Here is a 26586-nt window from a genome sequence, read left to right as displayed (position 1 = left end):
CGGGCATTGTGCATATTATGCATGACTGATTTGTACCATACCTGAGTGACATTTTTAGCTGCCATATATAGGCCGGCTGGTTACAGATGAATAGCCCATTGCTCGTAGCAACTGCACACAGCTCTGTGATAGAAGTTAAACCGACAATTTTCACATCCAACATTTTGTTGAATCTGTGACAGTCGACCACATGTGGTATCAGTATTTAGTGCCAAGAAGTTGCTCCGATGCTTTTGTTTATGACTGAAAATATGTAAAACTAATGACATTTCCTGATCACCCTGAGCTGTTGTTCAAGTTTGTTTGTCTTGTTACAATGTGTTTAGTTTAACTCTTATGGTATCCTATCTTGAATAGGATGAAAGCTGTGTGTGTGTGTGTGTGTCTGTGTGTGTGTGTGTGTGTGTGTGTGTGTGTGTGTGATCTTTGTGCTTATGAGTAAACCATCAGTCTTCGTATTATAAATATTATTCTTATTGTATTCCATTTCATAGCATTTACTTGATGCTTTTTAACATTTCTCTTTAAAAAAAAAAGAGTAAAGCACATTTGGGGTTTTTTGTAAGGACACGTGCTCTATAAATACAGTTGCCGTGTGTATATGTTTCTCATTTGTAATCTCTATCATTCAATTTATTTCAAATACTGTTTTCCTCAACCTGTGCTTACTCAAAATTAAAACAATTTTCACACAACTTAACCAGTTAAGTTGGAGAAGTTTTGCATAACACATGCTGACATAGTTGTTTATATCCCTGATATGTCTTTTTAAGGCATGTTTTGCTTGATAGTAGTTATTCATACAGTGCTAGTACCAGTATTGACACATGAATCTTGGTCTTCTTGTGCATCCCTTTGATGTGCAGGTGACACGAATGCGTTGCAGGCAGTGACACTCATATGGTTTGCATTCTGTTTGTTTTTACACTTTGTGATGTCAACTTCCTGTTTTAACACAAAAAAACCACACATAGCACTGAGCCTCCCAACCACAAAACATGGTCCCGATCTCTCAGGGAAACTTTCTCAACAGTGAAAGGAAACATTTTTACAACAGATTAAGTTACTTTTCTTTATTTGAAAACAAGCTTTTTCTGAGCGTGTTAACATCAATATGACCACAGCATACGTCAAATTCTTTGCACAGTACAATAAATGCGTAGAAATGTCAGATTATGAAGTAAAATTGTTCAGTTTCATCCGGATCAGAGTTTACATCAGGGTAACTTGAGTAGGGGTGACGGGCGGCTGTATGACAGCTTGACGAGCTCGCTGGAATAGTCGTCTGAGCTGAGCAGGAATATCTTCATGTCCATGAAGGTAAACCAGAGGGTTGACAGCGCTGTTCAAACACGCAAGGCCACGAGTTATCTGATGAGCAATGTAGACTCCGTTCGACCAATCACGACATAACTTCTGATTGTACAGAACTCTTGACCAGAGGTTGAGGTTCTTGAATACATGATAGGGGATGTAACAAACAGAGAAGAGGAGAATCAAGATGCACATCAACTTCAAGCATCTCTGTTTCAGTACCTTGTCTGTGGCATTTGTGCGGCAGAGAACGACAATCACATGTCCGTAGCAGCCCAGTGTGATCAGCAATGGGACACAAAACCCAGTGAGTGTCCATCCAAGGCTGTATTTCAGGTAACTCTCAACAAAGCTTCTGTCGGTGGTATCAAAACATTTTTCAGTGTTTCCAGTTGGTTTGCTGGATGTTTTTATGTAGAACATGTCTGGAAGACTTTGAACACTCACCAACAGCCAAACCATGACTGAGATGATCACAGAGTGGGTGACGGTTATTCTTCCCATCGCTCTCATTGGATGCACAATGGCCAGGTACCTGTACACACTTATACAGGTAAGAAACCCGATGCTGCCATACAGATTCAGGTTGAAGCAGAATCTTGTTATCTTGCAGAATACCTGTCCAAAGATCCACTGACTCTTCATGAAGTAGTACACAACCAAAAATGGGAGTGTGAGCAGGTACAAAATATCTGTAAGTCCAAGGTTGAGAACAAAAATGTTGACGTTACCCAGTTTCTTCCAGTTTTGCAGCAAAGACTTCAGTCCCCATCCATTAGCTACCAGACCGATGATGAAGACCGAGATATAAACAGGAGGCAGAAATCTGCCTGAAAAGTCAAAGCTGATATGAGGACAAGAGGTGTTCTTCATCGTCTTTTGGACAGCAGGTAGTACAGTTCCTTCTCTTTGTGTTTGTAGAATCGATAGCAACAGAATCACTGCATGTGTGGTTCAGAGAAGACTTCCTGTTTTATGCTACAGGGTCTACATACCACATTTCAGTTCCTGCACCTGCCAGTGTTCAGGAAATAACACCGTTTAGCTTTTATTTATTTATTTATCTTTTAAATTGAAAACATAAAGTTAAAGTCATCTAAGGCCAAAGTAACAGTTTGGTCTAGAAATATAGGCTTATATGTATTTATGTGAGACCTCACATGTAGATCTTTATTTTTGGGATGCCTCAGAAACCCTATGAGGAACTGAAATTAATGTAAGTTTTAGTTTAGTAGCCATTGTTTCAAGAAAGATTTCCAACATGAGTTTTCAACATTAGATACTTTCAATTTTTTAGCACAAATAAAAGATAGTAGAAAAAAAGTTTTTTTTAACTTTTAAGCAAACTTTACAGTTTTGTAGCATAATTGACTTTCTAGTTGTAAGGTTGTTTATTAGAGGTAAGCACTGTGCTGGTGGTAACCCATAAACAGCAATAAGAGGTTAAAAAAGTTGTTTTCTGGTAGGGTTAAGCACAGCAAGGTTTGCCACATCCTGTGGTAACACGCCTCTCACAAGTGAGCTGATGAAATCTTCTGATACTGTATGGTACAAGTCACACTAAATAGACTGCTTGATGTCAGTCTTGTTATATAGTACTTTAATAAAATCCTCTTAGATTAAAGCTATCATCCTTCCCTCTTTGTCAGTAGATTCTTTTGTTCACTAGATGTCAGGATGTCTCACATGGTCATCTGATCTGTCTGAGGTACAGTGTGTGCAGAATTATAAAAAAAATTCAACAAAAAAAAAAAAAACATTTCATAGTTGTTTTTTTCCCTGTTTAAGTTTTTTGGGGAGAAGTTTTTACTTATCAGTTGTGAAGGTCCAAGGACAGAGGGATGTCATATGTTGTAAATTCCTGTAAGGCTAATTGTGATTTGTGATTTTGGACTTCATAGATCTAACTGAATTGAAATACTTATTTGTACAGCTCTTTGGGGGATGCCTTGTGATTGGTGTACAATGAAATTTGACTTGATTGATCTGTAAAGCACTTTGGGTTGCCTTTGGGTATGAAATGTGCTATATAAATAAATTTGCCTTGCCTAATATTAATCATTTATTTGGTTTCACTTTTCATATGAAATCACTTAATCAATTTAATTTGACACTAGTGTGAAATTTAGTCATAATTAGCATTTGGATTCTATGGTCAAGAGTTACAGACCAGAATGTGTTTTGTGAGGTCCCAGAGACCTTGATTTTTGACCTTTGACCACCAAAATTAAATACGATCATTCTTAAGTCCAAGTGAATATTTGTGCCAAATTTGAGGAAACTCCCTTGAAGCCTTGTTAAGATATTGTGCTCAAGAGAATGAAACGGGCTCAAGGTCACATCAACCTATGACCCCAGATTCTAATTAGTTCCACGTTGAGCTTAAGTAGACGTTTGTGCCAAATTTGATGAAATTCCGTTTAAGGTTTTCTTGAGATATCATGCTCATAAGAATGAGACAGATGAGGTCACGGTGACCTTTGACCACCAAAGTAACATCAGTTTATTCTTAAGGTCAAGTGGACGTTTGTGCCAAATTTGAAGTAACTTTCAAGGCATTCTTGAGACATCGGGTCCATGAGAAAAGGACTGTTGTATGGATGGCCACCTCAAAAATATAATTCCTCTGGCTGTGCCTTTGGCCAGCGTGGAGGCATAAAAATAACTTATCATGTGTATTTCTGTGTACTTAAAACGTGCTTTTAACAGCTCATCGGCAAAAGGAAGGAGTATATTGTACAGTAATTATCGATGAATTATGAAGTGACACATTGGGAAAAGCTATTGTATTTACAACATGACTTTATAAATCTGTGTGTACCATAATATGAAAAAATATAAATCAAAAACACAAAAATCATTTGAGAGTAAAAATGCAAGACCTGTTTAAAATAAAAAGCCATTTTTCACCAAACATACAGAGACATCTGTCCAGAACTATTTACAACAAAACAAAACATAAGAAATAAGTGCAATGTCATGTGACTACAAACACACAAAAACAAAACTGTACAAGTTAAAAGTTGCATTGCTCACATCATAAAATAACATCTGTCAACACAAAGGTTGGGGTCGTTATTGGAATTTGCTCTTTAAAACTATCTTCATGACCAAATTAATATTTTGGCCAACGGTCCTCAGTTAAAAGCTTAGTCTTCTATGTCCAGATATCTTATTGCAGTATTACTCAAATGTTATTGGCCCACTTGTCCCACAAATTTTAACCCTGTGTAAAAAGAAATGTGGATTACTTCTGATGCAAACATAAAGAACTACATATAACGAATTCAGTCCTGTTTTTTTTTTTTTGTAACTATGAGCCTACAGATTTGGAAAAAGTGAACCAATATCATTGTCATCTAATTTTCTGTATCTTGAGTGAAAATCATCCAGAACACTTTTAACAAAAATTAAATTAAAATCAAACATGGTGCAAGCTTTACTTTCTCTCTCTGGCTCCCTGTCACTTTGAGGATAGTTTTTTAAAATTTCTGACATACAAGGCATTACATGATCAGGCACGTACGCCATAACTGTATAAATAATGGACGTAGCCACCGTGGCATCACTCATTGGTTTGTGGACTCCTGTTTTGAAGCCTCAAGTTTGGCATTATGGCTGCCCTGATGCTGGATATTTGGACAATAAGTTGGAGCTGTGGAGGAGCGGGGGGGGGGGTCTAACTCAAAGCAGCCAAAAATTATGCATAACTTAAAGCCTTAATGAAATGTAAACAGAAGAGTTACATACAAACACACAGTACCAGGCTGGTAACATGTCTGCTGTAAAGTTGGGCATTTTAACATGGAGGTCCATGAGGACTGACTCACTTTAGGCGCCAGCCTCAAGTGGCCATTAAAGGAACTGCAATTTTAGGGCCAGCATACATGCTGCGTTTTTTGCGCCTCAAGTAAAAGGCAGGTGCGCTCATAAGCCACAGCGATGCTGTCGCAATGTGCAAGCGTTCCCAGGCGCCTGTTTTTCAGGGTACGACGGCTCTGCCCTGGCATAACAAAACCTTTTGGAACAAAACAGCACCCATGTGATAAGGAACAACCAATGCACAGCCGGCAGATATATTTCCATTCTTCCAAAAATATTAGTATCGGATAAAAATGAAGGAGTTGATCACTGTAGTGCAGGGCTACCCAGAACTTTACATCTGTCCCACAGACAATATTCAGGGCTGGAAGAAGATCAGCCGTGCACTCAGAATTTCTGATAAAGCCTGGTTTACACTGTACCATTTTGACCTGTTCAAGATGAAAGATGACCATCGTGACATAATGTGGTGCTCTGTACTTAAATGAGCTGTTGTGCCCTCTGACCTCTAGAAGGAAGTCTCTGAAGGCGAATCAGTGCACATCGTTCTTAAAACCCACTTGTTTTCTTCCCTCTTTTTACTTGGTGTTTTTACATTTATTTTAATATGTCTTATCTGTGTCCTGAATCTTTCTCTGTACATTTACTTTTTTTCCTGTGAAGCACTCTGTCACCTCTCTGTTTAAAGTGCTACATGCTGTAATTTAGCTTGCTTCCTCTGGATTTGCCAAAATAACAGATTTTAGAATAAAGGTCAAAGCCACCACCATAATGACTTCCCAAGGTGTGGGAGTGAAAAGGAGTTGTGAATAAGTGCAGAGGGAGACTGTAAATGTGTTCATCCCAACCCAGTCACAGTTTTTATCTACATTTAGTAGTGTATCCACCTCGTGATACGAGTCAGTGAAGTCTTACTGTTGTGGTTGAATCTTCGCTCCTACAGGATCAGGGCCTGTAGCCCCACAGAGCCGGGTTACTGTAAGGTTTGTACGGGCAGTTGTTATGACAAACACAGGAGTGGATCATCATCACAGGTCGCTGTATCAGTCTGCCGGAGGGGCAGCGGAAGGTCACCTCAGCGGTGGTGGTTTGGTAAGGCGAGCAGCAGCGGGAGTCAGTGCACTGTCCGCAGTACCGGAGCTGGTAGGCGCGAGTGCTGTAGCAGCCCTGGTGAACGAGCCGAATGGGGCCTGGTGACGTGTAGCTGGCTTTACAGCGTCCCTGCCGTCCCCACTGGGAAAACAAAAACTTACAACATTTACAACAAAACTCCACACGGTATCTTTGATTTTAAATTTGGCTGTGCACAGCAGCTCTGCTTCAGAAATCTTTTAAAAAAGAAAATTAAAATTTACAATAAACATATTTCTCTTACCCCCTGTTGTTTTTATCCATGCAGACGAACTCTCTAGTTCGTAGAAATTTCTTTTTGAGAAATTTTCTTTCATTACATTTTACAGTATTGACCAAAAAGGTTTCAGGAGTAATTATCTCCAAACTCGATACATCTGTTTGTTTAAGGTGAACTGACCCTTTAAAGCAATCTATAGCATCTAATGTAATATTTGAAGCGGCAGAACCTTAAAGCATTCAGGCAGTAGAAACAAAAGCTCACCATGGGTTGCCTCGGGACCGGCTGAACTGTATTGCAAGGCCGCACTTTACAAAGTCGAGTCTCCATTTGCAGCTTGCAGGCTGGATTCTGGTTGGAAACGCGTGTGGAGACTCCAGCTCCACAGCTCTGGGAGCAGGCGCTCCACTGGGTGCTCTGCTCCACACAGGTGGAGGCTGGTTGGACCAGTTTGTTTAAAGGGTGATCCATCGAGAGAGCCGGCCACAATCTGCCAGGTCTCATGGCTTCCGAAAAAAAAACAAAAAGATTTTTAGTTCAGATCTTATACACAGTTCATGTTGCAGCACATAAAAAGGGCTTTTATAGTGTGTGTGTGTGTGTGTGTGTGTGTGTATATGAATATGTGTATATAGTTTAAGCTGTAGGTCGGAGTTTAACGCCGGCCGCTGCAAAGGCCTCAGCTTCTGTGAGGTGCCCACTTAACCACATGAGCTAGCTTATGTTGATAGTGCAACAAGGAAAAATGTATCTATATCAAACATTTTATTGCTCCTATTAATATTTCACTATTTTGGGAATAATCGTGTTCGAAGGCGAAGGTGAAGCAAATGTTGGTGCAGCACAATTACACAATCAATGCGAAGATGTTGTAAAGGATGCAAACTCATGCCAAGCAACGTGAATCCTCTGCTGTGTGAGATGAACTGTTTCAACTTTAGCAAAACAGCAAAGATACAGAAGAAAAAAAGGAGACGATTCGGAGAAAAGTGAATAGAGCCATATGAATACACGCTATATTCTAAAAATATGTATTTTTTTCAAACCTGTATGAGCTATTTTGCTGAGTTGCTTCTCAGCAAAGCATAAGTCAAGTAACTGAAGTTGGGCTTTCATTGTAAAAGGTAAAAGAGGACTTAAGCAGTAATGCCCCACTATGACCAATATAAAAAAAAAATAAAAATAACAATTAGTGCTATCGTCTTGATTCTCGTTTTCACATCTTACACTTCACTTTACTACAAATTAAGTTTGCACTAATGGTACAATTAGTTTCCTTCTTAAGTTACTCACTGTTAAGGGGGATCATTCATGAGTTATGAAAAACTCCATTTACAAAAAACAAGTAATGCAAGGAAAAATGTAAAACAGGAAGTTTAATGTTCCCATGGAGTCAGTGAGCTCCACTGTGGGCTACTACCTGGTTTTTGCAGAACCTGAATTTTTGTTTTTAAATTACATCATGGCAAATTTGAAGAATTAAAAGTATGCTGTATTAAATGCAGTGTATTCATGGATATCGAGCAGAGCCTCACTGGATTACTTTGATACTGCAGAAAACTTAGAAATGATGTGATGATTCCCAGTTCTGGAGTTACATACAACTTCAAGGTTTAAGAACCTCAGCACTAAAACTAAACTAGCTGCTGAACTCATTCACCTCCAGTAACTTCAACATCTAATTCAATTGTGTTTTTGCTCCCAAAAATTTCCAATTCAGATCTAATCCAATGCTTTGGATTTTTGTGAATTTAAAAAAACAAAGCAAATTTTTGTTTATGCCAAAACTAACATGTAAATGTCATAATAATCAGCTGATCTTTAGAAATGACTTTGCAGGTTTTTGTATCCAAGAACAAAATGTGCTGTTGCTGCTCTCAAAAGGTTGTTTGGAAGTCCAGATGTTTTCAGAGTGGCTTCAGTTCCCTCTCACATCCGCCACCTCCCCTTTTAATGGAGTCATCGTCTCTACATGGCTTCAAATGTTTAATTGTTACACAGCTGCTGTTGTTGTTATGAAACTAGGAAACTTGGTGCCTGGTAGAAAAAAAATATGTTTTCATTTTTCCAAAAAAAATGTGAGTTATATTTGGACTTTGGGAGTTTTCCTTTGGTGAGACACACCCCAGTTTAATGCAAAAACACTCCAGTAAAAACTTCCAGACACGACCACCAGTGACAAACCTCATACGAATGAAGGATGTTGCCATGAGGACCGATCATCAATGAGCAGGATTTGTTGCTGAGAAATGGAGTTATAGTGTGTGTGGAGATGGATCCAACACTGGAAATATGTTGTAAATGACCAACGCTGTCAGGAAACAATTTAAAGGAATACTCAGACATTTTTGGGAAATGAACTCATTTCTTGCAGAGAGCTCAGTGAAAAGTTTGATACCACATCTAAGTCTGCTCATTAACCCTCTATAACCTGGATTGACACACTTTTTTAAAGCAACTGCTTTATTAAAACTGAAATTTGCTACATCAAATTTAAAAAGTTTCCAGTCATTTTTTTAAAAATAAAATTCTGTGAAAATTTAAAAAAAAAAAAAAAAGAATAAGTAAAAATAGCTTCCTGAGGTTTTACAAAGTAAAAGTTCCTCCCATGCTGATACTTTCTTCGCAATGTATTGCAGACTTCCTGCTCTGGTGATGGTTGAGTAATTAACTTTATCGGCGATCATTACGATAAAACACAGATACTGGTTAACGTCAAAATATCAAATATTGGATCCGATAATCTGTCGACACGTAAATTCAATACCAATTAAGGCTTTATTTTTGAATGAATTCAATGCTTTTTAAGGATCTGCAGGAATCCTGGTTTACCTGTGATGGCATCCTGAATGACCGTGTTCTCCAGGTTTTCACACACCCAGTCCTTGCAGCATTTCCCCGGTAGCCGGATATATTGCGGGTTGGGGCAGTCCGGAGTGGGAAGACGGGCAGTCAGAGGGCATGCTGGCACACAGCTCACCCCTCCACCTCTGCAGTGGCAGTACGAGTCACAGGAGGGCTGAAACGACTCGCCCTCCTGGTACGTGATGCCGTTGACTTCACAGCCCAGATCCTCCTGACCTGTCAAGAAACACACAGCACAGACGCCACTTTAATTTCCTCCACCACACCTGCACCTTGGATTGATGTGGGAAACTTAATCAGGAAGCGAGGGATTAGATTAGGTGAGGAGCGAGGGAAGGGGAGGTGGATGGATGCAGGGGGACACAGCGGAGGAAAATGAGAGTGAGTGGTGAGGACACAGGAGCTGCTGTCTTTGCCAATATTTCTGAAGGTTTATGGGAAACCAGGCCTCTCTACTGAGAAACTGAGTGTGTTTTTCAATTCACGAGTGTTGTCTCTGCAATCTATCACGCTGCTCAAAGGGTAGTCATTAGAGGAAATGTGTCAACAGCAGTCCTGGAAATAGAAGTTGAAATGTTTTAGAGTTCTGGCAGAGCACCGCCGCCCGGCAGGCCGTCCCGCTCTGCTGAGCAGACTTTAAACATTAACTGTCTGTTTGTTCCGCTCGTGCAGACTCACTGAGGCCCTATCACCTCCTCCCTGCATGTCCTCCCCACACAGACGAGGGTCGGGCTGTTTGCTTGTTAGAGGAGGCGCTCACCGACACACTCCCCAGGGTCTCCGGGGAAGCTGGCGCTGTAGTCGCACTGCAGTCCTCTCTGGCTGTCGCAGGGAAACATCTCGGTGCAGGGCTCGCCGCGCTGCCGGGCGCACACCTGGCAGCACCTGCAGCCATCCAGCACCAGAGGGACTCCTGAGGGGCACTGGGGGACAGAAGTGGGGCAAAGGCAGGGCCGGTCACACAGCTGGGACAAGACCTGCAGGGACGACACACATGGTCAGAGGACGATAAAGCAAAGAACGCCACTGTTTTGACACCATCACCACATAGTCACTTTTCACAGTCAGCGTCTGACTCACATCCTCATGACTGCATTTTCACATGAAGATTACAGAAAATATTATTGGTATTCTGAGAAAATGCACGCCGGCATCCAGCACATTCAAGCCAAACCACTGTTTTCAATAACATGTATCTGGTGGAGCCAAAACACAGGCGAAATCTGGACGAGCCAACTCTCACTTAGCCAGAGAAGAAGAATGTCTTCATTGCTTCATGACACTTGACATTAGCCCACAGCCCACATCATTGCTTATCTGTTAATCAGCTTTACACTTTAAAAGAGACAGATGATCATGATAACATGGAAATCAAGTGTGAACTTGCCATAAGAGTTTTCTCAGCAACTTACTTTGCTTATCATGAGGGGTTAAATGATGAGTCAATAATTACAGAACTTGTTTTTATACTCTTATGATTTATTTCTCGATTCATTTTCAAAAGTTATCTCCTTCCAGCTCCTCCAATGTAAAGATTTGCTGCTTTTCTTTGCTTGTCTTCAGAAACTGAATATATTTGGGTTTGAAACAGACAAAACAAGTAAGTAGCATTTTTCACTATTTTCCAACTTTTTTCCAAACAGCTAATCACTTGATCGTGCAAATATTAAACAGATGTCATCAGAAGCTTAATACCTTTGGGTTTCAAACTGTTAGTCAGACAAAATAAGCAACTTCATGATTCATGATTTTGTCACTATTTTCTGACATTATACCAAACAGCCTATCAATCAATCATGCAAATCAGCAGATATTATGTTAGTTAAAAAGGCCTTAAATGTAATTAAAAAGTCTAAAATTTGAATTTGTGAAGTCTTAATTGCCACAAAATTACAAAACTATTGCTGTGTTTTTCCTTTATACTTGCATTTGTTATATGTCTGTTGGTTAACCTAACTCACTCTACAGGGGTCCATAGCATTTTCTTGATTTTTACATGGCCTTTCATGGACCTATAATAATAGCATGATAATAAAATTGTTGAGACCATTCACAAGATGTAACACAAATGCAACTGTACAGTATACTTAGCTCCAAATTATACGTGTTGTATAGAAATAAATCTGCAACCTCTTTCAATCTCTAATAGTTGGTTATGTTCAGATTTACTTCAAATACTTGAAACTACATTACAGTCATACAAGCACCCCTTTCTGTATTACACACAACAAAATGCCATGACTTTTCCAAAACTTTCAACATTTTTTTTTTTTTTTGCAAATTCCATCACTTTTCCAGGCCTGGATAATGAGATTGTGAAATTTCATGATGTTTCCAGGTTTTCCATGACTGCAGGAACCCTGGCTCTAATAACCATATTGTTAAATATAACCTACCTCTCCACAGGAACACATACTAAACATAATTTGTGCAAAAAATAGTCTTAAATTATCTAGAAAGGACTTAAAGGGCATTAAAGTTATGTTTCTGATATCTGTAGACACCCTGCATATCATATTTGCATATTTTGCACACACAGTAGTCTAACGATCACTCTCCTATTCTTCATGCCAAGACAGGAAGATGCTCCTCAACACAAAACACAGAATAACTGGAAACTGACTTCCTGCACAGAAATTCCTTTTGAAGAAATATATCAATCTTGCAACAATAAAGTAAGCCAAGAAGAATCACACAACTCTCTCACGGAAAACAAACGGCCGTAAGTACGCAGTCTGAGGCCTCACCTGTGGAGCCACACACAGCAGCACAGCCACAGCGATCATCGCACAGTCACACAGCAGTCGGTCCATGGGGGCTCGTGTTGCTGATGGAGCTCAGTCTCTCTCACCGACCTGCGTGACGCTGTTTGCTAACTGCTCATTCTTGCGCCTGCTGACATTTATAAAGTCTGGACTCTGATGTCACAGGCTGGCTACCGTGTAAACAGCCACTGGACCGGCATCAGAAATGTTTCACATTCCTCCTCCCTGCTGCCCATTTCCACTTCCAGACACACACACACCTCCACCCCCGAGTCTTTCCCCTCTTTTTCCTCTCCTCCCTCTCTTTCCAGTCTTGTGGCGTTCTAAGTTTACACAGCTTAACACGAGCTGAGGGGAGAAAAATACATTAGCCCAGTTGTCTACAAGTCAAACAACCCCCGGGTCTTTTGTGGTGACGACTCCGATTAAAGTCGACGAGATTTTTATCTTGCTGATGTTTTTACAAGCTGCTGCTTCACTGTAGGGTGAGTCAGATATAGCCGCTGATCTTTTGAAAGGGCGGATATAGAGCAGATACTCCCACAATTTAATTTGCCCTCAAGAAACCGAAAATACAACTGAAACCTTAATGTGTAACCTCATCCAGACTTAAAAGAGATTAAATGCTCTTCCCTCTGGTTTCCACGGTGTGAGGGCAGCATGTCTGAGGTTTCCATGAGATTGAATCATGGTGATCTTTTCTATTGTGACCGACACTTTTCCTCTGAAGAGAATTCAAAAAGGAGCCTGAGAGCAAACAGGACCCCACAGGCCACATGGACACATCTTGTATTAGACACAACATAAGGGATTTGGAAAACTTGTACTTCAAGTTAATATTTACTTCTATGAATAAAAGAATATCTCAAAGAGCCCCATGTAACTTCAATAAACAACTTCATTACAACACATCTGCTCAGAGAAGCTCTTGGTACAGCACATGGACAGTTACAACAAAAACAAGAGTTTACCAGCCTCACACAGTGCAGCCGCACAAAATCATCTATAAACACGCAACCATGGAGGAGGAAAAACAATGTTGTGTAACCCTCGATCAAGACTGTTTACCATGCGAGTCATGAACATCTACAAGGTCCTCATCTTATCTCAACCTCTGGACGCTCTGAGCCTCCTCACATTAAGAAATAAAAACCAAAAAAATAAAAATACAAAACCATGGCAATGCATAAATGCATGTTTCTTCATATTTAACCTGATGTTATACCACAACAGCTGAGCTGCTTTATTACTTCAGTTACTTTAACCCTTTGAAACCTAAGCGAATTGGCTGGATTTCTTTCAAAAACGTGGGAAAAAAGCACAAAAGAAAATGTACGAACACAAAAGAAAAAAAAATATCAAGAAATTAGTTGTCATTTTTTTAGCAAGACGTCATCCTCTCCTGATTTGTCATGTGCACTAAACTGCCTTAGAGCTCATTTCGACCTGATCCGTGTTCAGTCTGGCTCTGATTCGTCACGGCAGATGGAGCAAATAGATTAAATTCTAGTCTATGTGTTAACCTCACTGGCTCTGCTGAGCTGCAAATCGACTCCGTCCCAGCTCCGGAGCTGTCTATTTTTGCCGGCACTTCGCATCAATTCAGCTGAATGACAGGAAGTCAGACAGCAACACAACATTAAGCATCCGGTTAATTTTTAGAATAAAACACTGTGTGTTGATGTTCGATCAGATTTCACTTAACTACATCAACAGAACGCCACAATGGGCGGATCCAGGCGTGCAGTTAACAGGTGAGAGGTTTTCAGAGGTCAGAGTGACCGCGTGTGACTATAATTACTGCGGGAACTCCTCGGTCTCGCCACTCCAGCTGATCTGTCAGTACTCAAACCGCAACCGGTGGGGTTTGATGGATGAGGGAGCACAGAGCAAAACCGCAGCTGAGCCGTTCCACAACGCACACGCAAGCAGTGGCAATCCAGGGTTACGTTACCACAGCTGTGGCGCAGCTTTAGCCTGCATTCAAACAGAAATATTATTAAAAAGTCATGCAAATGTAAACATGTCTCCTACTATACACCATTAAAAAAACAGACACTGTTATGTAAACCTAAACAAAATCAGCACCTGTATAATGTTGTGATATACCAAAACAAACATTTTTGCCAAGTATAAAATATGTGATCGCGTATCTCTTACAATTACTGATCACTGGAGCGTTTCTCCAAGAGTTGAATACGTTTCAAGTTTTCAAGGCAGGCTGCTGCTTTTTTTCGGCCCCACCACTACAGCCTAGACACACCACCCACACTGAAATGATAAGGAGGAATGGCAACTTCTCTGCAACACTAGATTTGGTTTGAGTGCAACCTAAAGTCATGCTAGCAGCTACATGAGGCTGTAACCTACTGAGGCCCATCAGTGCTTTAAGCTAACTGTCAGCATGCTAACATGCTCACAACAATAACAATGCAAACGTGCTGCTGGTGTTTAGCAGGTGTAATGTTTACCACGTTCCCCATCTTTGCTGTTGCAAGCACTCTGATGTTAGCTAATAAAAAACTGATACAGCATAGTATCGCCATATTTTTGCGTGGTAATATCTTAGATACAGGGACACCAAATATTAATTTTTTTCAATTTATGAATTATTAATGTTATAAATACAAATTAATATTTCGGTAGCCTACTAAAATAACAAATTGTTTTTTCAGTCTACTAGATACATTTTTGCTCCAATAAAAATGTCTATAATGTGATAAACAGACTGACAACTTTATCTTATTAAATAAAAACAATTCTTGACAAAGTTTTCCTTTGAGGACATCATTTGAAAAAAGGTAATAAATTGCAATATATCACATTTTATTTAATCACAACATCTTTCATATTGCAACACTTTTACAATCACAAAAATATTGTATCGTGACTTTTGTATCATATCATGTGGCGACTGACTAACACCAATCCTGAAGCAGCTTGTGTGGCTAGAAACTTGAATAAAATCACATTACAGAAATATTTATTTGATGGCACAACTACGTACATTCAGCACATTACAAGGATGCCGTCATAGCCACAATATGCCTGAATCTAAACACTGAAGCAAAAAGACTGCGGTCACTGAAACAGAAAGTAAGCCATTCATGGTTAAGGGATTCAGTCAAAAGTAACACCAGATTCCTGAATTTCAACATCAGCCATTTCTCAGAGCTGGGTGGGCAGTGAAGACATCCAGCCGTGAGTTATAAATAGATAGAGACGGACAGAAAGATAGAGAAGAGGAAAGTATGTGCGTCTGAGCCCCAGGCAGGTGGGCCCCAGGTGGCCAGCCAGCGTGGATGTACTGCAAGGCCCCAAATTCTCTTTGAAAACTATGCTGTCCTGGCCACCGCTGCACGTGTTTTCCATGCTCTCCAAGAATGACAGAGACTGGAAGGATTGCAGCGTAATGGCTCCACTAGAACATACACGAGCTTGAAAGAAAATCTCAAAGCATTGTACATAACAAATACAACTCACTTAGACTTTTGTTTTGTATGGAAAAATCCTCTCACGGTGCTTAAGATTCTGAATGCGAGCTCCTGCGCGATCCTAAAATATTTGGTTGAGGACACGTTGTATGAATAGACCATCAGTGCAGCTTCATTATGCATGATTTATGAACAACTACTGTGTGAAAAGGATGTAGCCAAGTCATAACATCAACACAGTGATAGTGAAATCATACGTTTTCTGCCAATTCCAACCGAGAGAGACAGAGAGCACATTTTTCCAGAGCACACAGATGTTGGAGGGCTTCCAGACAGTAAAGTATCACTCTCACTGACAGTGGACACGTTTGAAGAAACCTCCAAAATCCTGCACAATGACCCTCATTCAGTTTAGCTGAATATTGTTTTGGTATGTGCTGGTATGTAGGAACAAGCCCACTGGATTCCTTGTTGATTTGCACATGCAAAATACTGCAGGGCAGAGTTACGAAAATATTATCCGTCCTATAAAAGTTAGAAAAGAATGCACTGATCTAGAGGAAAAATCACTCCACCAAATCTGTCACTGCAGAGCAAAAATGTCTAACACATGTTCGGAAATCTTGTCCAACAACCCGAAAATACCTCAGTGTGAGAGCAGAACAAAATTCAGCGTAGACCCAGACTTGTAATGAAACTCAGAGGTGACACTGTGCTGCAGGTATGCAGGGCTGAAAGCACATTGACAGATGTGAAACCTGCAGTTCTGTTTTCTTGATATATAAATTATAAAGATCAGTTCCATGCTAAAATCAGACAGTAACACGGGCTGACTGAATATCAGGTGTCAGTCTGTCTGTCTACTACTTTGGTCCAGACTGTAAAACCTCAACATTTGGACTGATTGCCAGGAAATTTTCTAAACGTGATCATGTATCCTTCTGACTTTGGAGTAGGGGTCGACAGATTATCAGCCTGGCTGATCACTTTTTTATAAAGTCAAGTGAAACTTTAAATTAAAAAAATATATAAATAAAAATATCTCCATGAGGTTTTACAAAATAAAAGTTCTTCCCATGCTGACAATTTCTTAGCACTTTTTAATTCATGAATCATTAAAATAAAAATTCTGAAAATACCAAATATCACCAATATCACCTCTGGTTGCTGGCAACTTGCTGTTTTTGATTTTGAATGTTTCAGTTTTCAATAAACATTTGCTAAAGGCATTTAAATAAAGTTTTGTGTTGGAGTCAGTTATATTCCAAATTCTAAATACTGACAAAGATTTTCAGTATTTTTGTAAATGCATATCAGTTCCGATTATCTGTTATCGGTGTCATTAATCAATAATAATCAGCATCAATACCTTTCAACCCCTACTTTTGAGATCCAGATTTTTCCTCTAGTGCCACCATGAGGTTGACATTTTTGGTTTTAAGTGAAATATCTCAACAGCTATTGAATGGATTGTAATTAAAACTGGTTCAAACCAGCTTCCGTGATGTCACCCATTGGTTTGTGGACTGCTGTTTTGAATCCTTAAATTCTGCATTTCAGTCATCGCCCATCTTGACTTTTTTGGGGAGTAATAATACACCTGATGGCAACACATCAATCGCAAAAAAAGTTATTACACTAACATGAGGTGATACTTCAGGCGATTCAAAAATTGTATTTCATATTTTATTATTATTTACATTTTTTGTTTTATTGAAGAAATTAAAAAAAATTGCACTTTCTATGTTTTTGTTCTTTTATTTCTTTTTCTTTTATTAATTATCTTGTAACTTTTTGCAAATTTTTGGGTCGTGTCTTGTTAATTTTGTCATGTCTTGTTGAGTTGCTCAATGTCTTCTCTCCATGTTTTTGAAAGAAATCAAGCCAGTTTGCTCAGGTTGCAAAGGGTTAAATACTTAATATATTTCCAATTTAATTTCTGACTGGATTGAAGAAAGGCATCCTGTTAATACTCTGTTCATTTCTAAGTTTATACTCCTTGTGAAAAGTACATTTTGGTACCCCCAGCGTTTGGAACCTCAGCAAACCCAGACAATATTCAAGTCTGCCAGTCTGTGGCTTTGGGTGGTGCCAACTAGCTGTGATTTGAGTGTGACTCAGAATAAACAGGCTGTGGGCTGTAACAGCCCCAAATAATACTCAAATCTTTTCCCAGGACAATATTTGACACATGCCTAACATGCAGAGCAGCTCAAAGTGCACTCTGTAATTGGTGTCTGAGGTTTTGGCACCATGTGGCGCTGAAAGTTTTCCAGTCATTGGCAGGTTGTGTGTGCCAGATCTGCAGGTATCCTTTCAGTGAAGGGGGCTGATTAGCCGTGACTGCTGGAACAGTCCGAAATAGCAGAAAGTATGGAAGTGGTCCAGCTTTGCAGCCTTGAGTCAGAGAGCAAGTGGGAGTTGTAGTCTGTTCATGATGTTGATGTACTGAGTTATACTGACTCATTATTCCAGGAAGGATTTTCGAGAGGGAAAGTAATGACGGACACTGCTGGTCACCACCACACCCTGCAGAGGTCACAGACAGGACTGTCCGGATCCATCGAAAACATAATAAACGCTCAAACTGCACTCTGTCTGTTCTGTCTGCGTCTCTTCCATCTTTTTTTTTTTTATGCCTCTCCTTTGGCACACCTCAACCCAAACGCTTTCCCCTAACAAGAACATTGCCAAGGACATCTTTCATTAACATTGGCCTTGAAATCAAAATTATGGTTAAATGCCTTCTCATTTATGACCACAAAATATTTGTACTGTATGAATCTTGGCAGTCGCTTGAAAAATGAAAGACGCGCAGGTTTAAACAAGCCAGTCATACAGCATTAATAGGTAGGAAAAAGACAAGAGGAAGGAATGAAGTTTTAAGCAGATGGAAAAATTTCATAACATTTACATAACATAATAAACCGCAGCAAAAGCACTTTCACCACTAAGAAGACCATTTCCTCTAAAATTGCTCTTGTGAAATAGCAGAGGAAATACTACAGGTGCACAGCTGTTTTATGATGTAATATACAACTTAAATTCTCCCGAGTGGTCTAAATATATCTAAAAGAACAAACTGAGACATGATTTAACTCGGCCTAGCCACTCAGCCGGAGACTAAATATGGTAATTACCAAAATTACACACACCAAAAGTCTAGAAACGTCCCAGAAAAGAATCGAAAAACCACAAAAGGTAAACTTTCCAGAGATAGTTTTCTAAAGAACTGATTGTGTAAGTCCTTTGTGCATGTGTCTGCAGTTTATGATTAATGTGTGCACTCATAGCCGGGGCTCTTCCAACCTGCATAACTCCAGACGCAGCCTAAATGTTTTCCCTAAAGTGACACCTAAAATTCCAGACATTCCAGCTCGATGTGTGAATATCCCACAGTGTTGCCACAGGAACACCCACAGCCGACGATAAGGACATCGTCCTGACCAAAGGTCACCTCCTGACGTACTCAGGGTTGAGGTCACTGCCGTGTCTACAGCGACAAAAGAAAAGCACGCATCGTCCAGACACTCATTTAGTTGTCAGCTGCACTAACAGATGTATCAGCAAAGGTAGAAACTACTGTCCGAACAACATCGCGTGTTATATCAAAACCCAAAGAATGTTGCTCTAATTACAAATGACAACTTCTTAACAACCTGTTCCTAACACGATGATTTTTGGCTTTTTTTAAGCATGAAAGGGGGAAGAGAGCGAGAGGGGATGATGCACAGCAAAGGGCTGCAAGCTGGATCCGAACCTGCGGCCACTGCAGGGAGGACACAGCTTCTGCAGATGGGGCGCTCACTCCAGCAAGTGAGCCACTGGGTGCCCCGATCTGAATGCTTGTTAAGACTTTTTAAGAATCTGCACAGATGCTACCTTAGATAAATTTTGATAGCTTTGGTCACCCCATTAACTTTTTATCTAGCGCCACCTTTAAGTCAGATTTTTATTTCTCTAATATCTGCAAAATAGTGACATTCTCATCTGCTTCAGCTGAACTCAGTGTTGACGTACTTATTGTGATTCGGGTACCGTGCAGATTTAAGCACCAGTGTCTAAGTACAACCTCACAGAGCTGCAAGCTAGTCTTGCTTTCCTCCACTGATGTAGCCATAAAGCTTTCTAACACATTGGTAGTAATTTTGGGTTATAGAAAAAACTTCACTTGCATTTTGCTGTCTCATCATCCCTTCAATTATGTAAACTTTTTTTCGCCTGAGCCCGGGTTCAGGAGGTGTTTGTGGAGGGTTGATTGCAGCAACACACAGTGGAAATAGCCTCCTGCATTCGTTGACACACCTCAACAAACAACACATCCATTTCTAGCTTCTGTTACTAAAAATAAATGAGAACAAATAAATAAGGAACAAGGATTCGATTCATGAAGGGCAACCACTTCCTTGCATGGTACACAGTGTCAATATATATTTAGCTGAGATTTTGCACTAAGTTCAAACAGAGGAAAGATACTGTATATTCTGCAGACAGCTGGAGACATCTAGGAATACAGGGAACTCACTTTTTTAAAATGCTAGCCCCCGCTGGTGAATAGTGACGACAGTTATAACAGACACATTTACATGGTATAGGAAACCATAATATTAAAGTGTAGACGCATATGATGGGATTCCTCTGAGAGTAAAGCATACGACACATAACCGAGGGAATGTTAGAGGAACATTTAATCTAATTAAGAAAGAATTCATATTATGTTTGCATGATTGATTTGTTTAATCTGCTTTCTGTGAACCGGGAGAAGCATCACAGACCTTCATATGTTACTGAGAAGTCGAATTATTCCCATCAGTTTCCTGAGACAACAGCAGTAACATTTTGAGTGCAGCTCAGAGTCCATGAGCGTGAACGACTGACCACAGCGCTGAGATAAACAGTGAGTGCTGAGAACACCACGCCGCTCTTTAACTGAATTATAGGTGAAATGGTTCAGTGGTGGCATGAAGTAGCAGCTGCCAATATGTGGGAGTAGTCAGGATGTTGCTTTCCCAGCCATAATTTGGAAAACAGTCTGCAAGCATGCTATGTGACTATTCAAAATGTTTATATATTTCCTTTAGATCCGTTTCTGGTGATAATTTTTTACTTCTGAGTTATGTGTGTGAAGGTGTAACTGGAGCTCTAATGGTGATTTTTAAAAAGATTTAAACCCTAGCTTCTCAGGCTTACTGCATCAATGTTTATTATCTAAAATGCAAAAAGATAAGGATGAGCCGACCCAAACGTTTCTTCATCTTGATTACTCTGACACTTTCTCTCCCCTCCTCTCCCTCCAAATGACACACCAGTGGCAGAGGAAGTAATTATATCTTCTATTTAAGGACACGTAAACAAAAAAAAGGCCTGCATTCAATGTCTTACGGATACATTTTCCGTTTTTTTCTGCTTTTATACATCTACTCTACATCTTTTCAATAATTTGATGATTACTTACTTTGCAGATTTAGAGTAATAGTACAGAATATAATCTACAAAATAAATGTATAATGAGGGGTTAAGATAAAACTTTTTTGGATGATCCAAAGGGAAAAATTCTTACGCTCTTCTCTAAGTTTGCATTCAACATAATTCATTATTTTCTCAATTAAATTCACTCACTCACACAAGTGAAACAAAAAAGGCGATTTATTATTTTGGTTGGTAAAAAAAAAATATGCTTGGCAGGGAGATTTTTTTCTACCAGCCACTTTGGCTGGTGAGTCAAAAAGTTTATTTGGGACACTGACTGTCAGACTGTAATATGTCAACCAAAGTTTGCAGCAACAATCTCCTACAGACACAGCAACGCTGAACGTGCAGCCCGTCCCTCTCATGGCCATATGATGCAAAATTTGTTCATTTAATATTGTTTTCAACATAACTGTTATTATTTTAATATTTATGCAAAAAGTGAATAATGCTGCTATTTATTATGTTTGTGTTTAATACAAATTTTGGAGAAATTATTACAGTTTTTGAACATTTTCCAGCGCATTTCAACAATATTGCTAGAATATCTATTATCATGATAATTTTGGTCATGATAATCGTGATATTAAAATTAAAATCAATACATCTCTATTTGCAATACATATTTATTTTGGGCCAACTTGAGATAACTATTAAATTGATCATTTGTTAAACGGACTTGAATTTATAACTCGTGCATATCTAAACCTAAAGCAACAGTATAGCTCTGCTCTGTCTGTTAATGTTGTTATTAACACTTGTGCTTTTCCTGTTGTGCCAATTCAAAATATGTGCTGTGAAAAGGGTCTATTGTCCCGGAGACAGAATAAGGACATTTTAGTGTCCTGTTAAATAGATACTTGTGAACACACAAGACAGGATTTGGATATTAAAGACCAAACGGTAATGTATAGAGAAGAGAGTGTTGCAGAGTGACACTCGGCCTCGTCCTCCAACACACAGACCTGTTTTTCACTGCTCTGATATAGAGGATGAAAAGCTCGGTGCAGTCTTTGAAAAGCAGGGAAATTGATGCTGTGCTGTAGATCAAAGCACAGGCAGAAAAGAAAAAGGGCTTTAAAGGAACTGAACCTGGGCCTCATACGTGACAAGAGAGGTGCCTGGATGGCTGAAAAGATAGATTTAACAACGAGTAAGGTAGATACAAGATTGTAACCAACATGTATACAATTTAATTGTAGAGGGTAAATACACCATAAGGCTGAAAACTTATTTCTTAGACGGCTAAATGACCAGGAGCTGCATTGTTTAAACTTTTTAAGGCACCTTGTACTTCTGATTTAATGCTGTTTTTCATAGTTATGGCTACAACACTCAGTTTCAGTTGTCTAAACTGACAGCAACTGTTTAGTAAGGTTATGTTTCAGTGCCACCTGCTGGACATTTTTAAGGAGGGCACCCTAAAATCCAAAACAATTGCTTGCTTTTTTAAAGGAAGACTTCACCCATGAAATGACCATCTTTATACAGTATCAATTACTTGCTACGTGTTATGTTAAATTTGTTAAGAAAACTCTGTTTTTCTTGCATGCCTCCTTGGTAAACAATCGGTCCATAAACTGAGAAAGATGACGACGCATTGGAGTAAAAGAGTGGACGTGCTTCAAAACAGCAAAATGTTTTTTAAAAATCAGTTTCTAAACTCCAACACAACTTGTCTAGTATAATCCCAAATCTTTTTCATTCACTCATCACAAGCATGTGCATTTTCACTACCATTTTAAATACTTGTGCTTTTACAGTCTCATGAAGAGATGAGGCAAGCGTGTGTATTTTATGCATTGTTACACGCACTACTAATATGAACGAAGTGTTTTAAACAGTATGGTTATAACAAAATTGTATGAGTTTGGGAAGAACTGAGCATACTTCTGAATAAATGAGACTTAAACTTGTGTATATTTGTTAGGATCCCCAAAGCACAGCTAATCTTTCTGGGGTCCACAATGAAAAACATACATAAACATGACTGTCAGCACATAGTAACATATTCAGAAAGATACATTTGACATGATTATCAACACAAATAGCAAACATAAAACATACATAGGAGAAAAACATTAATAGTTGAGAACAGGACATTTTAATAACTCTCAATATAGTTTGCTGCAAAAACTACAATTCTCCAAACACAGAGCATCCTACAAATATGATTTTCCAGGATGTTTCCTCTTTGCTTCTTAAACATTGATTTCTGTGTTAATTTAGTCAGTAACAGTAGCAAAGAATCCCATGCTTCTTTGCGTGATATGGTACTGTGCATTTATACTGCACAAGCTCTTTTAATGTTTTTGACAGATGTTTTGATATGGTTTTGCTGTTAAAAGTGGTCTCTTTTACCCCAGTTTGCAAGAATTTTCTCTCTTTGAGATTCTTGGATCACTGTGGCGGCATGAGAGCAAAACAAAGTTTCTGTCACAAATTCAGGGTAAAACAGAGGGAGTCATTCATAAACAAATGATAATTTTGTGGGTGAAGTAATCCTTCAACAGCTGTCCCAGACAGATCTGTCTGTAATTAGGGAAGCTCAGAGTCCTCCTCCTCCCTCCCCTGTTGAGGGCAGGTAGTCGCACAGTATGAGGTGAGATACGGGTCTGGGGAAAGTTTTGTCTTTGACCAGAATATCTGCTGGACTCTGCCATCATGTCTGAGCATCACAGCGCTGACAGACTCAACAGCCCAGAGCGCTCTTGGAGACTGGGGATCCTCTAACTGACCATACTGTCAAATCTTCTTTGATTTCATGACACTTGTGACAAGTTTGAAGGCCATGGAGGTCATTTTTACTGAAGCACTTCTAGGACAGCTCACAAGGGATTTGACTGATCTGCCACAACTCTCTGCTTAGTAACTTCGACTCTGGATAAGCCACCTTTTGCAGGCTTTTTTAGAACTGAACATTTTGGAAAATTTGCTTGTTTGCTTTCTTAGTTTAGTGTAAACACTGGAAATGGGGGGAAAGCAACAAGCCTGACTTTGTTCAAATGGCGACAAAATTAGCACTTCTAAGGCTCACTTACTAAAACATTATCCCGAAATAAACCAAAGTTTGACAAAATTACAGGAAATCATCACGTGTGGCTAAAATAAAGTGTTGCACAAAAACACAAATTGTAATTTCTCAAACAAGACAAGGCTGGAATAAGATTTTAATTTATATAACATTAATATATATAACATTATTTATTCTAATACTGTTTTTAGTATAATTATGATGCATTTTAACACACTTTGGGAATGCGCTTTATATCGTACATCATTGTGCTGATCAAGGCAGCAGGACCCAAGAATTTTGCTCCTTTTATATTTTTTCTAATATGAAATGATGCAACAGTACAGTGAATCTGAAGATTGGCGTTGTATTGTGAGCTTTTGATGAAATGGTAGGTGGATTATTTTAACCTTTGGACACAGCCAGGCCAGCTGTTTCCCCCTGTTTCTAGTATTTCTGCCAAGAGGAGATAAACAGATTTTGGCTTCAAATGTGGCTTCCAAACAAAGAGTGGTATCAATCTTGCATTTAATTGTCAGCAAGAAACTAAGTAAATAAGTGTATTTACCAGAAAGTCAAACTATTCCTTTTATGCTTAAATGTTATGCATGCCATTAGTGTACTTCCAACTTTGTAGCAACAGTTTAGGAAATATCTTCAACGTGAAAATGACCCGTGTGTAGGAGCCATGAATTAATTCAGAAAATAGAGAATTAGGTAACATTAATACTGATTTGGGATGGTGTATAATTTGGTATGGTTACATGTTTTTTCTTGTTTTAGGCGTGTTTTAGGATATTTTTATTAATTCGTTTGAGTTGTATAAGAACTCTAGCCAACACAGCCACAGCCACAACCTAAACACCACCGGGATGATATTAAACACAGACTGTGAGCCAGAGGCGTTATTGCTCAACATGGATGTGGCTGGACGGGAAAAAATCCCCACAGCCACATCCTAAACTGTGGTGAAAAAACTCTGGAGGAGGAATCGCAAATCACAAATGGGTGTAACTGAGACTTTTGGTCAAATGGTGTACATTCACATTGTCTTGTCAATATAGGTATTGCAAAGAGGAGAGTTCAGCTGGACACAACATTTTGGTAAATGCACTCACTCGCTGTCTCATATGGATGACACTCATATCTGTACGCTAAATATGAAGCTAAAGCCAAAAAAGTTCGGCTTAAAGACTGGACTTTAAGAGAAGCAACCCTGGCTATGTTAAAATATAGTATGTTCCAACTTTCCATGTGTTGGTGTATTTTCAGCTTTGCAGCACTAAGACTGCAGACAGTTACAAATGTCTAAGGGGGCTGTTCGTTATTTATGAGTGGTGCAAAAAGGGTGAGGCATGTCAATTAATTTTTTAAGCACTTGGGTGGGACTTGTGTTTTTTATTTTGGATATTTTGTCCTACAGCCACAGTGGCAAGTGGACAAAAAGTTCATTTCCAACCCTTGTGTAAGGTTGTACACAGAAGATTAGTGTAACAATTTCATTATATGTGACAAAACTCCATTAAGGTTTCAAATCTTTCAATGTTTTTTATATATATATATATATATATATATATATTCTATGACTTTTCCTGGAAAATGAGATTGTGAAACTCTAGGACTTTTCCAGGTTTCCCATGGATGTGTGTCCCTGGTTTGAAAGATAGAAGACAGAAAAAGAAGCGAATACTCCAGCCACCCCCTCCTCTGATAAATAACGAACAGTCCCTAAAGTAAAAGAAAACTGGGAATCCTGGTCTTGTGGCGTTTTCTCTGATATTGATTGCACTACATGGCCCAAAAAATCCTTTATGCTGTCCAGGGGGAGGGGCAACTATATTGAAAAGATGCTAAAACAGAAAAATTAACACAATATTGCATGTTGACATGATACCACACAGTTTTAGACAGGTGATACTCAGACTGAGCACATACCTGTTCACCTCAACGTCCCCCTCTCCTGTCGGCGCTGTTAGCTCGGGTCGCCACGTCTGACCAGTTTCATTGCGTTGTCCCGTTGATTTTATGTTTGGTAATCCTCTCTGAAACTTGCTTTAGATCCCGAAGTCCTTGTCTTGAGCAGGTACCATCCCCTCCGGATGAAACATAAAAGGGGAGCAACAAAAAAGCGTCTTTTCCTACAAGCTAGCTAGCAGCTAACGTTAGCTATCTTGCTCCTGGAGACCCGCTCGCCCTTAAATTGTATTATTTTACCAGTTTGTGTTATAAAAATATCCCGCAGCTGCTGGTCACCGAGGTGTTGTAATCCAAAGGTATTTTTTTCCTCCAAAAGACTGACTTTTAAATGCCTGATGTGAAGATAATCAACAGTTCAAGATGACAGAAATCTTTACAAAACAAACTAACGTCAACAAATGGGCTACGTCTGAGCAAATGACGTACTTAGAAAACAGCCAATCAAATTGCAGAGATTGTTCACTGCAGCCAATCAAAATGTAGACACTTGTTTGTAAGCATGCTTATATGTAAATTTTTATTATTATTTTATATTTGTTTGTTTTATTTTTTACATTTTCTTTAATATTTTTTGAA

At 39.2% G+C, this 26586-nt stretch overlaps 2 protein-coding genes across 3 annotated transcripts; both read right to left on the bottom strand.

The window, feature by feature from the left end:
• Nucleotides 1-1058: 1058 nt before the first annotated feature.
• On the bottom strand, nt 1059-2298 carry LOC121946503 (P2Y purinoceptor 1). Its single transcript, XM_088081758.1, has one exon. The coding sequence runs from the start codon at nt 2185-2187 to the stop codon at nt 1213-1215; it is 975 nt and encodes a 324-aa protein (XP_087937884.1). The 5' UTR covers nt 2188-2298; the 3' UTR covers nt 1059-1212.
• A 1901-nt stretch (nt 2299-4199) lies between these two features.
• On the bottom strand, nt 4200-26406 carry ccn5 (cellular communication network factor 5). Of its 2 annotated transcripts, none has more exons than XM_088081757.1 (5): nt 25969-26406; nt 10113-10329; nt 9320-9568; nt 6752-6993; nt 4200-6369 (listed from the first exon to the last, which is right to left on the bottom strand). In XM_088081757.1, the coding sequence occupies exons 2-5, from the start codon at nt 10189-10191 to the stop codon at nt 6082-6084; spliced, it is 858 nt and encodes a 285-aa protein (XP_087937883.1). In that variant the 5' UTR covers nt 10192-10329; nt 25969-26406; the 3' UTR covers nt 4200-6081. The 2 variants fall into 2 exon arrangements, with proteins under 2 accessions (XP_087937883.1, XP_042347291.1); XM_042491357.2 differs by lacking the exon at nt 25969-26406 and adding an exon at nt 12100-12333.
• Nucleotides 26407-26586: the final 180 nt, after the last annotated feature.

The sequence above is a fragment of the Plectropomus leopardus genome, chromosome 9 (assembly GCF_026936395.1).
Source record: "Plectropomus leopardus strain MGB_pleo_1.0 chromosome 9, ASM2693639v1, whole genome shotgun sequence".
NCBI classification, from domain to species: domain Eukaryota; kingdom Metazoa; phylum Chordata; class Actinopteri; order Perciformes; family Serranidae; genus Plectropomus; species Plectropomus leopardus.
This window is presented reverse-complemented; position numbering and strand designations above follow the sequence as displayed.

Bases quoted from the DNA above. Each gene is read 5' to 3' on its own strand.
- LOC121946503 (XM_088081758.1), bottom strand. From the start codon at position 2,187: ATGAAGAACACCTCTTGTCCTCATATCAGCTTTGACTTTTCAGGCAGA.
- ccn5 (XM_042491357.2), bottom strand. From the start codon at position 12,165: ATGGACCGACTGCTGTGTGACTGTGCGATGATCGCTGTGGCTGTGCTG. The intron at 9,569-10,112 runs GTGAGCGCCTCC...GTTTCTTGACAG, and splicing joins AGACCCTGGGGAGTGTGTCG to GTCAGGAGGATCTGGGCTGT. The intron at 6,370-6,751 runs GTGAGCTTTTGT...TTGTTTTCCCAG, and splicing joins CGGTCCCGAGGCAACCCATG to TGGGGACGGCAGGGACGCTG.